General features: G+C 36.0%; 1 protein-coding gene across 1 annotated transcript in view; it reads left to right on the top strand.

The window, feature by feature from the left end:
* LOC100538898 (vitellogenin-1) overlaps positions 1–10,218 on the top strand; it is a 26,889-nt gene extending 16,671 nt beyond the window's left edge. Inside the window, exons 15-19 of the mRNA XM_019618418.1 lie at positions 3,887–3,907; positions 4,123–4,274; positions 6,731–6,982; positions 9,136–9,297; positions 9,991–10,218. Of these exons, the coding sequence (XP_019473963.1) occupies positions 3,887–3,907; positions 4,123–4,274; positions 6,731–6,982; positions 9,136–9,297; positions 9,991–10,191 (788 nt within the window). The 3' untranslated portion in view covers positions 10,192–10,218. The remainder of the gene's footprint in view (positions 1–3,886; positions 3,908–4,122; positions 4,275–6,730; positions 6,983–9,135; positions 9,298–9,990) is intronic.
* Positions 10,219–12,301: the final 2,083 nt, after the last annotated feature.

Genomic DNA, 12,301 nt, shown 5'->3' on the forward strand with positions numbered 1-12,301 from the left:
AAAAAAAAAACAACAACAAAAAAACATAAGAAACATCAACAAAACAAAAAAGCACCTTTTAAAGCAAGGTAGTGTAATAAAATCCCTTTGTGAATGTACTTGAATCAGCATATGGCAATTTAGCCCAGCCCAGAACACATTCTTATTCATTAGACACTGTCCAGAGTCTCCAGAGAGAATATCAAGCATTATCTTGGATGCTATGTGACAATAGCAAATCCTGAATATTATGAAAAAGTAAAATAAAATCAAGGAATGAATGTTAAATTTGAAACAGGTGGGAATTTTCTTTTTTCATATTTTTAAGTAAGATTTCTTCATGTGTAGAAATGAGAGAAACTGAAAGGTAAAAATCACTTAGCTTAGCAACTGATTATGTCTATTTTAACCTGCTATGGTTGCTTGGGAGCTGTTTTGCTAATCCCTGCTTTGTCAGTAGGTTATATATTAGCAGGATGGAAATGGCATGTCTGCACCATAATTCAGCTACATGAATACAGAACAAGGAGAGAGCAGAGCTATCGGCAGCAGTACAACAGCAGATAATAAGACTCTGTTATCCAAGCAGAATGTGTTATGTAAAGACAATTGCAGTGTAGAAGCAATAGCTCTAATCAGGTTAATTAGGCTGTATTCATGTTTCATTTCTGGTGCAAGTGCCCTGTAAATTCAAAGCAGCTAGCTCATCTTATTGCAGCCCTTATACAGACATCATGCTCTGTCTAATGCTCAGGGTCGTATACACTCTTCTTTAAAAAAAAATAAAAATAAAAATCACAAGATATTTCCCTTTACTCTTTGAGAATTTATTTTCTTCATTGTTTATAGCTAAAAAAATAAAATGCAGGTTTTGTATAAAGCATGTGATCATATTAAAGTTTCTTCCTCTTCAGCTAAATGAGACACACAGAATTTGCTTGTGGGAGGCCAGTTTAATAGCATTTTATTTATTTATTTATTTATTATTTCATTTCTCACTATCACAATATGTGAAATGTATAAGAAAACATATTGGCTTTAAAAAGTGTGGCTCTCACCTTTCCTCCTTTGATCCTTTTTCTTAAAGTGATAGATGGCCTCTTTATTCTTTCAGCACCAGCTGGAAGGTTGTGTCTCCTTTTGAAAAAGGATTAGAGCCCAGTGCTGCGACCCTCGGATGATGCTAGCTGTGTCTTCTCCACTTACTGAATTTATTAGGTTGTCCCTGTAAAGTAATAATGGGCACAACAATTTTGAGACCATTTTCTCCTAACCCTAAGTACTAAAAGGTAGATAGAAAGGGGCTATTCAAAAGGAAGAAGACATTGCAGATATAAACACAGTAGCCTGCACAATATTATTTTAGCTGTCTGGCAATCGGGTGTCCACATGCTGATTGCAAGCTTAGTCTCCTTCAATAGTTTCCATTAAAAAAGAAATGTGGTATTTTCAGTATCTATCTAGAACAAATCTATTCACGTTATATCTTAATTAAAAGCTTTTTATTAAAAAGTTGAAAAATGTTATAGCTCTATATTAAATGCATGCTTGTCCCTTCGTCATTATTTCAATATGGTGTTAATAAACTCATTTAGATTAATAGCCTCCTTTACATCATTTCTTTGCTCTATAATGTGCCAGCCAAGTGCTGTGCTGGAGCCAAGCAGCAGTACAGTGGGTAGCACTGAGAAGCAGGGCAGTGAGGCAGGGAACAGGGCATGCTGCCACTGCCAGCCCTGCAGTGCTGTGCTGCATTTCCTTCCAGCAGCACGGCTGGTTATAAGACATTTCTGACTAGGTTTGATGGTGCATTTATGCCAGCCAAGATATGCTGGTGGATTTCGTAGGGCCTGCAAGCACTGTGCATCTCGCTGTTTCTCACCCACTGAGAATCAAGGCTGTTAGTTAGCACCCTGAAGGAAAATATAGGGGAAAAGCCATCTGCGTTTAATTTTTCACCATCCAAACCCACAGAGAAAAAATGCACCAATTATTAATCTCTAGTAACAGTTCATATGTTTATCATATATTTTTCAATATTTTATTAGACACACATTCCATTCCATGGAAGACCTGACTATTCATCCACATAGATGTCTTTCCCCTCATGGAAGAGAGCCACTGCACAGAAACTCTCAGGATTTTTGGAGGTGTGGGTAGCAATGGCCCCAGTTGAGGCAGCCCTCATTCCACTGATGACTGCTCCCCACTGTGCCCACCAGCAGGGCCTGGCCAACCAGGAGCCCGGTACAGACCTGTCACCTTCCACCATAAACCCAGCTCAGGTGTGCTGGCACTGCAGTAATGAACTGCATTATTCCTTAGTCAGGTGGAATCACTCCAAGTAAATGAAGTAATTCAGTCAAGAGACTGTTGGATGGGGCCCACGGTAAGTATATTCTCAGGCCTTGATGTTGGAAGCCTCAGTACCTGGGCTCTGATTTCACCCTTCTCCTTTCTGATGAATAGCAACAACAAAGAAAGCCTTGCTTTCCTCCTGGAGGATAGAGTTCAGCTGCCTGGCAATGTGCATTACTGGCACAGATGTTATACTTTTCACAGCCTCAAGAAAATACCAGATACACATTCCTGAACTATCCTTCCTGCTCCTTCAATAACCCCTTGCATGCAGGTGGGCTATATGTGATATTTAATTTACCATTAATTTATTTTTACCATTATTAATTTTTACCATTTAATTTGAGCAAAAGACTAGTTTAAATTCTAAGTAAATGTTAAACATTTAAAAGAAATATGTATAACTGAAGTCAGAGAGTAAACTTGCTCCTGAATTAGTTTTGCAAAGGATTGGTCTAAATATTAGAAGTGGGAAATTCTGGATACCTTTTCTCCAGCAGCAAAAGCCTCCTGAGAAGACTCTGAGAAGAGTGTGAGGCTCCCACCTCCCTGAGATCCTTCTGGAACTGTAACTGCTGCATTTATTGCATTATTTTCACAAATGCAGAAATTAATTTATCTCCTGTTGTAACAGAACATTCTTTGACCAGTAGCCAGAAACTAATGTGGAGATCACACTTCCCAGGTGTGGGCAGGAAGAAATGCATGCAAAGACAACCCTGAAGGAAAGCATAGAAAGACTTCTTCTCATTGCATGACTATGAGGTAAGGGCTATCTCAATCTTAAGTATGTAAAATCAATTAAAAATTCTTCTCTAAAAGCAGAGTTGAGATGTGACAAAGCAATGAGTATCTTCAAAGCTGTGATTTTGACTTGCTAGCAAGTCAGAATTATTGGGACAAAAAAGATACTAATAGAGAATAGTCCAATTAATCTTGTTATTACTAAGGCACTAATATTATTTAACTTTATATTTTAATGATAGTTTTACTGTATGGCTACACGTAGGGAAACTGGAAAAAAGTAGAAAGCAAGATATTTCAAAAGCAAAATTTCTATTTCACATAGAAAGTTGAAATCATGGGGTGATTTGAAGTTGTCAGCATCTATGCCCTCAGAAATGTTTGTTTTTCGATTGATCAATATCCATTCTAAAATGCATTTATTTGTCAAACCAACATGCCAAAAGGGACATGTGATAGCACATGCCTTTATAAAAGGGAAATCAGCATGTTCAATTCCACTTTATTCCCACCATGAGGGGCTTAATATTAGCCCTGGTTTTAACCCTGGTGGGTAAGTAACTTATCTGTTCTAATAAACTTTATATGATAGTTTCAGGAGAATGTTTCAGAATATAATTTGCTTACAAAAGTTGTTTAGTAAAAGATACTTTTGGGTACGTGTTGAATTACAAGTAAAGTTAATTGGAAAGACTTATGCCATATGTACAAGATGATGTACAGCCTTTTATACTAAAATACATTAACATTTGGGATTATTTTTGCTTTGTCATTTATTGCTTCTTTTTCCTTCCTTCTCTTTCAGGGAGCCAGCATCTTAATTACCGTAAGTAATTTTCCTATCAGCCACTATAATTATAATGAGTGAAATTCAAAATAAAATCTGAAAAGTATATCAATGTTTAATGCAATTTTACAGCAGCTAATTTTCTTCAGGTGAAATATAAAAATGAACAGATTTATCATTTTTGTTCTACATATTCTAATACAGGTATTTTAATATGTTCTCTATAATGTTTTATGAAAAACATTTATTTGCAGAACCTGATTTTGGTGAAAACAAGGTTTATACATACGATCATGAAAGCATACTTCTCAGTGGAATTCCAGAGAAAGGACTTGCAAGAGCTGGAATAAGGATAAGAAGCAAGGTGGAAATTAGTGGTATTGGACCAAAACTTTGTATTATTAGGGTAAGAAAACTTATTCAATTTGAATGGTAAAATTCTCTTGATACCGGTTTGTTCAGTTTTTTTAAGCTTTTGGGAAGTAATTAAGTTTCATCATATGTTGTGCTTACTCAGGCAGAATGTAACTAACGCTACTGTTTTTTTATTCAGTGCTCTAAATTCTATTTGCACATTGCCAGGTAATTCTCAGCTCAAGCCAACCTTGGGCTTGAAGGATTTCTTCTGCTTTGTGGCTAGGGAGACAATGGAATGTAATTTGAAATGCACAATAATTTGTTATTGGATCAATCCAATTGTTCCAAACTGTACAACCTAGGATTATTTAATCAACTGATTTCGTAGCCAGCAAATGAAAGGCAATAAAACATATGACAGTAGCTGGATGTGATTCAATATTTAGCATAATTAATGTAATCTGGTGGCTTCTTTTTCTGCAGGGTCCCAGATGACATCCTTTGTCATCCTCAATTGTATATTTTCATTGCATGCTGAGTAATTACTAAGAGTTCTGATTATGTGAAAAATGTTTTTAACAGAAGCCTGTATGAGTTTCTAATGAATGTATGAATGTATTGAAAAGCACCCCTCAATTGCTTTACACAAACTCAGTCTTCTATGCATGTGGAAGAAAAATGATCTTTTTAAAAGCATTTATTTGGCAAATTGAAAAAATGCAGATTAAAAAGACTGGTGAATGTCTGATAAATGCCTATAAATTCTGTAGCCTTTCAGCCTGCGTTAGCCTTCTGGGATTAGGTATTTCTATAAGTTCAAATTATAATAGAGCTAGACAGGACACATTGCTTTTCCATGACCTTTGCAAATGGCTGGATATTTATTTTATTTTATTTATTTATTTATTTATTTATTTTTGCAAAACATACAAGAAAATAAAAGTCACAAATCTGTACTGGTGAGTAGAAGACTTCATTGCCACAGCAGGGACAGAATTTTTATCTTTGTCCCCTGTCCTCCATCATGCCTGTTAAATTGATTCTCAATATGCTGATTCTTCCCCCAGAATTGACTTCTGCTCCCTAAAACCTTCCAACAATGCTTCACCTGCCCTAGTAAACTTGTGAAAATATTTATTTCAAATTTAAATACTTTTAGCGAAGAAAAGGATGAGAAAACAAACAAACAAAAAAAAAAAGTCACAAGATTTTGGGGCAGGTTCTAAGTGAAAGGTAACAATACATTTTATTCCCCTCTGCTCCCAGAGAAGTTTACTTTGCTGCTGTTATATTTAAATTAGACTGTGAGGAGGGACAGTTTGGGGAATTACTCTTTCATCTATAGCCTACTAGTTCTCATTTAGCCCAAGTAAAAAGCTTTGGTACCTGATCCCAGCTGACAATTTTTTCATCAGAAATGCATAAGTAAGAATTGCCAGCTGTGTTCAAAACCAAGTAGACAGCATAAGGCCTGCTTGGGCCCTGAGGGCTGGGGAAAACTACCTTGCACTGACCCTGCAGTGCAGTCCCAAATCTGCCCGAATGCAATATGCCAGAAGCATGTCCAAGAGGCAACATGAGGGATTTACTCCATAACAGCCTCCTCTGTAAGCTTCAGTTACTGGAGTTCGCAGTGATCTCCACCAACAATAACAAAAATAAATATGAAAGCGCAGTCTCCAGTGACTTACTGTATGAAGATTTAGTTTGTGTGGCTTTCTGAGAAATTAATCCATGGCTTGCATCGCATTGCCTGCCTAAGGTGTCAGAGAAAAGGCTCTTTAAATTGTCAAAACATATAGGAGGGAAGGGTCCTTTGAGACACTAAGCTAAACATGCCCTGTTCCAATGGGGCAGAAATCATTTGAGTTATGCACAGTTTAGTACAACTTCCTACTTGCCTGCATGTGCCACAGGTTGATGCTAGAGCAGGGCTGGGGCCAGTGCCTGAGCCTTCGGCTCTGCCACACCACTGCAGAACAAGGACAATTTTTGTTATCTGCTCTCCGCTGCTCTAACTAATTATGACTATCTGGCTGGCCCACCAGCCATGTTGTTATTAGTTTCTGACTGCTGTCTGTGCTCTGTGACCCCAGCAAGAGAGATGACAGAGTTCACAACAGGAGTTAATGATGCTTTATGCAACATTAACTTTTTCCTGCAGATCTTCTGTACTACTTTGAGTAGCAACCTGTTTCTCTGGCTTATTTCTACATATGAGTTGACCTTTGGCAATATGGATTATCTCTGCAAAAAAGTAGAGTGTCATGAATTTGGGAATATGACAGTTATTTAAATTACTCTCTTCTATATCCCTTTAAATATGGAAATATGTATATTTATATCAATTACTCTAAATGAAAACCTCAGGTTTTCCATTTGTAGAGCCTTTATGTTATTTAAAAGTGTATTTTTGAAGCAAGTAAAACTTCAGCTGCTTACATGGATTGGCAAAAAACTAAATGAAAAATTTTTAAAGAAACTATATTTACCCTGTTGTTCTAGATTCACTCAACTGAAGCAGAAGAGTACAATGGCATCTGGCCTACAAGCTCATTCTCTCGATCACTCAAACTGACTCAGGCACTAACTGGACAACTTAGTAATCCCATCAAGTTTGAGTATAGCAATGGCCACATTGGAAACGTTATGGCTCCTGATTCTGTCTCGGACGATGGTCTGAACATCTACAGAGGGATTCTCAATATGCTGGAGCTCAGTATGAAGAAGATGCAGCATTCATACAGTTTACAGGAGGTGGGCATTTTGTCTTAGCCACTGTGGTTGCTGTATAAATAGATAAAATATCAGATTATTCTATTTTATTTTCTAAATTCAGGTATAAACTTCTGTAAGAAGAAACATCTAAGCTTGGGTGATCAGCATTAGGTTATTCTCATAGAACAATATTTGATGGAGCTGTAGCTAAACAAGAACAGAAGAGCAGATTTTTAATCTGTTTGATGAAAGTATTTCAGCAAATGCATTTGCAGCATTAGAATTTTAGAAAATCTGGCTTGTGTTTCCGAAGTATATTACTTTGAAAGCTGAAGCATACATAAAATTTGAATACAGTATTAAACATAGAATGCAAAATTCAAGCTAAAATAACAGTTATTTGACTTTTTAACCAATCATATATACTTTAATCTCTTCTAGCTCCTCTATTAGGAAGAAAACAGTATATGCGCTATGATATTACAATAATAGCTTTAACAGCTTCAGTTGGTACTCTGTTGGAATTTCCACTCTTTTCAGGTTTTTATATCTTAGTCAAAGTAAACCACTTGGTATTGCTGTTCACTATAAAAATTGCAATGTGTTTAGTTTTTCTAAAACCATATTTACATTGATTAGACTTCATGTGATTCAGAGATAAGCAGAAATCTTGAAATTACTATCCTCTCATGCTGTCCTTGTTGAAAATGCAGACCAGAATAGCTAACTTTAAAAAAAAAAAAAAAAAATGTATCTTCGTACGGATAGAGTTTTTCTTCTGGAAAATGAAGTACATGGCTTAATATCTTCACACTGCTTATTGCACATTAAAAAAATGAGTCATTCTGTTGCGTATTCTGCAGTGCTGTTTTCCCATATCTAGTTCTACATCTTCATTATTTTTAACTCAGGTAGCAATATGTCCTTCTCTCATAGCTGAACAGTATATGTGAGTTCACTTCCTAAAATAGTTTCCAAATGTTCTTTGTTTTTCTTGAACAGCAACTGATTAATGAGCATTGGCACCCTCACTTGACAATCTCAAGTCACACTGGAAAGGAAAAGAAACATTATTAGTCCCAAAATATAAGTAGCAGACTGGTTTAAAGGACTACGCTGGGCAGTTCTACTTCACAGCCTACAGTGTGTAGGGCAACTGTACCTGTACTGCCCTAGAAGTCCTGTAATACCTGAGTCTTAATTCATCCCACCAAGATCTATGGGCTGCATGTCCTTGTTAAAAGTTAAATCTCTCTACTTCAGCTTTCAGCCTCCAGAGGAGCCCCACACTTGTATTTGCAGAGCTCAAGCCTTTTGGAAAGATCGACTCTGTGTCCTAGCCTTTCCTAAAACCACTTTTTTTTTTTTCAGGAATGTTGCTAAATTAAAGATAGAGTGGGTATGTCTTGCCTTGCAACCGGCACGTGACCATTTTGCTGTTCTGACATAGCCCTGAGCTGCTCTCTGGAGTCCCTAAGCTATCAATAACAATAAAAAAATCATGAAAATAACCCTTCCTTCTAAAATGCAATCAAATATTTCCCTCTCCAAAACCCCTGCTCTGACTGAGGTGATTTAAGAGCTCTTATAAATATATATGCTTGAAATATTATTGGAAGTCTGAAGTAAAACTGCAAACTCAAGAAAATCTATAATCAAAACTCTGCTATCCTGAAATTCTTTTTAATTCTTGCTGTTCATATTGTGACAGATGATCTGATATTCCAAGGCCTGTTCCATAGGCATTTATAAACTGTCTATAAAAGCAAATTTTAAGGGAAAAATGTCATCTCTATCTTTAAAATACTTTGCTGTTGAGATTTTTATTCTGAATGATCACATTATTCTGGCACTTTTTATTAATATTCCTCAAATCATATTTCATAATCAACAGCTCTAACTGGAAATCGCTACCTATCTTTTCTGAGCCTCCAAATCTCATCTCAGGAGAAATCTCATGTGTTTTAGTTCTCTCAAGAAAGTCCTGATTTGACTTATTGGAAACATGCGTGTATAAAAAACGAAATGAAATTACAGGTCATCCCAATTTTTCTTCTGGAACTTACAATGAATAAAAAAAGTATGCATTTCCATCAGGAATTGTGAAAATTCTGAATTTAGCAAGAGAGTCTGTGTGAGGAACTGATGGAACTTTGCAGAGGGGTAAACTTCTCTGATCTTATTTTTGACAGGCTGGGATCGGAGGTATTTGTAACACAACATATGCAATTCAGGAAAACAAGAAAGCAAACCTAGTCTATGTGACCAAATCCAAGGATCTGAACAGTTGTGAAGAGAAAGTCCAAGTGGTCATAGGTTCAGCATACACTCAGCCGTGCCAGACCTGTCAGCAGGTAACTTAGACCGGTATTTTGTTTACATATTTTATATTCTTATACAGAGGGCTATTTGACATCTGCTTTCTAATACCTAGACTGAGAGAAGATATCAGATCTGTTCCATCTAGTAACTGACATTTATTTTTCAGTATGAAAATGAAGTCCACAGGGCAGCAGAGGTCCATGCTACAGATTGTTGTGTGCTATAGGCATAACTCAACTGAGTTCAGCTGGCTGGGTTGGAAGCCATTAATTATCAGCATGAGTTAATTTACCTCTTCTGTTAGGCAAAAAAAAAAAAAAGCTAAGCATGGTGTGCAGTTTCTACTATTCAAGATAGGCACTTCTGCACCTTATTATAATTCTCTCTTTGATGTAAGAAATTGCGTAGCTTTTTCCACTGCTCTGCTCAGAAAATATGTCTCTTTCCCAAGGGAATAGGGACTGACTTACATTTGGGAAAGGAAAGAAAGCAGCTAACACTTCTTAGTGGTAAAAATGAATGATCCAGGCAGTGTGCCTGACCTCTCCCATGAAGTGTGCAGGCACTGAGTTGTCACCAAGCAAAACAGCAGTGGAAAATAAGTGGGTTGAAATGGGTGATGATGTAATAGCTTCTAGACATAGAATTTAGAAGGTAAATGACTTTCTATGTTCTTTATTGTTGTTGATGTTGTTTTGTTCGTTGTTTGTTTTTTTGTTATAAAGAGAAACAAGAATTCCCGGGCAACTGCTACTTATAATTACAAAATTAAATATGCTCGTAATGAAGCTGTAATCACACAAGCTAATGTCGAGGAAATCCACCAGTTCACACCTTTCCATGAGATAACAGGAGGAAATGCTATGGTAGAAGCAAGGTACTGTACATATGCCTTTAATTCAGCAGCTAACTCAGCATCTCAGTAGTCTGGTCAAACTCCGTAACTGAAATAAAGCCTTTACTTCTATGTTCTATTGTTTGCCAATATTTAATTACATGAAATCCCGAACAGTTCATAAGAACAACCTTCACTCTTCATTGTAAATCTGAAACATGCACATCACTATCCAAATTTTGTTAGCTAAACTTGGCAGAGTTTGATTATTTTATTTCTCAGGGATATTTGATTTATGTCATAAAAGCCAAAACAAATGTAATTCCATCTGAAAAACTGTGAACTAATATATTTGTAGTAAAATACTTTGAAAGACAGTTACTCACTGAAACAGAGTTCCCTAGAAAATAATAATGCAGTTAGAGACCCTGGAGACTAGTTCACAAGAAATCTAGATAGGACTTTGGATTCTGAAATACTTCTTAAGTACTGTGGCAGCTTGCAAAATTTCCATCAAAACTATTTATTGATAGGAAATTGTATTTTACTGCAAAAAAAATTGAGAACATGAAGTGTAATATGTATTTGTTTTTTCACAGCAACTTTTGCATAGTTCTTGAATGAGTTTGAGGCAAAATGAGAAAGAATATTGTTGTCTGAAATTGAAACCTCTGCTAATTTTCAGCTCAAGCCCCTAGATTTTTGGTGTTTGATTTTGTTGATTTAAGCTCACTCTTAAGCCTGCATAGACTGTCATCCTATTCTTCTTCAGGTACAGATCTCCCAGAAAGGGTAGTACCTTTACTCTTCCACCTTTTCTCTGGCTTTCCTGTATTGCTTACCAGAAAGAGGCAAATATAAGGTAGCACAGAAGATATTGATTTGTCATGTAGGTTTTCAGAAGTTAATTTTGCAATGCACTCTGTGTAAAACAAGAGATAGATAAATAGTCTAGCATCAAGGATTTAAAACATTTGGAGCTGATTTTTCTGTCCGCTTCAGCATAAGACTCTTCAGCATCATTTTAAGCTCATCTTTAGTATTTGTTTGCTCTTCCCTTCAGTGTCTAACATTTTCCCATCTATTCTATGAAGATATATCTCTTCCCAAAACAGTGAAGATGGAGACATAACAGATTCATCATGCTTTTGAAGGGGGAAGTTAATTCTGTCAATATGTACCTGATATTATACTTTCTAACCCAAATGCCCATTTAACAATATTGTGTAAAATTTCAAGAGAAAAAAATATCTGCTGATTCTGTAGTGATTTCTATTCGAATTCTAGTGGCTTGTCTGCAAAAAAGGTTCTCTGATATTTTCAACAGCAGTTCTCTGTAATCCATATGGCAGGAGTGGATAGAAATGATACAGAAGATCATTGTAGAGATTCTAAAATAAATAAGCTAATTTTCGAGAGATTTTGAAATGCTGCATAGTATAATAATATTGCTTTTGGAATATTTTCAGTTGTTAAATACAAATGCTTAACATCATTACTGTGTCCTAAATTACCTTTTTTAAACATAATTGCTGTGATAGGACACATGTATTTAGTTGAAAATTCAGCACAGATACGAACAGTTTACAAAGATATTCTCTCATCAGAATTATTCTTAATTAAGGAAAAATTTACGGTACTCTGAAAAATTTCCAGAATCTTGGGTATTTCTCTGAAAAGTAATCCTGAATGCATCTGGCACTCTTCAAGTAGGAAATCCAATTAGAAACTTCATGAGAACCTTTTATCTTCTGTGGTCCCCAAGGCATTCAAATTTCCAAACAAAGTGAAGAGAGAATTGGAAGAGTGCAAGTAAAAAGACTAATATTTCCTCTTGTATCTAACTATTTTTCATTTGTTTTGAATTTTCTAGGAGGCACTGATATGTGAAAACTTCTATGAACTTCTTAAATGAGTTATAATTAGAGAAGATCTTTCTCATCAGTCATTTTTATCTACTTACTTATTAAGTCTCAACACAGAATTCCTATGATCTTGTTCAGGCCACAGCTTCTCATCTCACATGTTTTCTTTAAATTCTCAGGCCATGTTATTCCCAAAGGAAGGCAAAAGCTGGCTTTGATCTGAGCCCTGTTGAGTAAAAGCACACCTTCTCAGAGAAGTTTTGAGCACTGTATACTAATTCATCAGCTTGTAAATAACTTTACCCCTCAATAATAAAACCATTCTAGAAAAAAAAA

Source organism: Meleagris gallopavo, chromosome 10 (genome assembly GCF_000146605.3).
Source record: "Meleagris gallopavo isolate NT-WF06-2002-E0010 breed Aviagen turkey brand Nicholas breeding stock chromosome 10, Turkey_5.1, whole genome shotgun sequence".
In the NCBI taxonomy this organism is placed as follows: domain Eukaryota; kingdom Metazoa; phylum Chordata; class Aves; order Galliformes; family Phasianidae; genus Meleagris; species Meleagris gallopavo.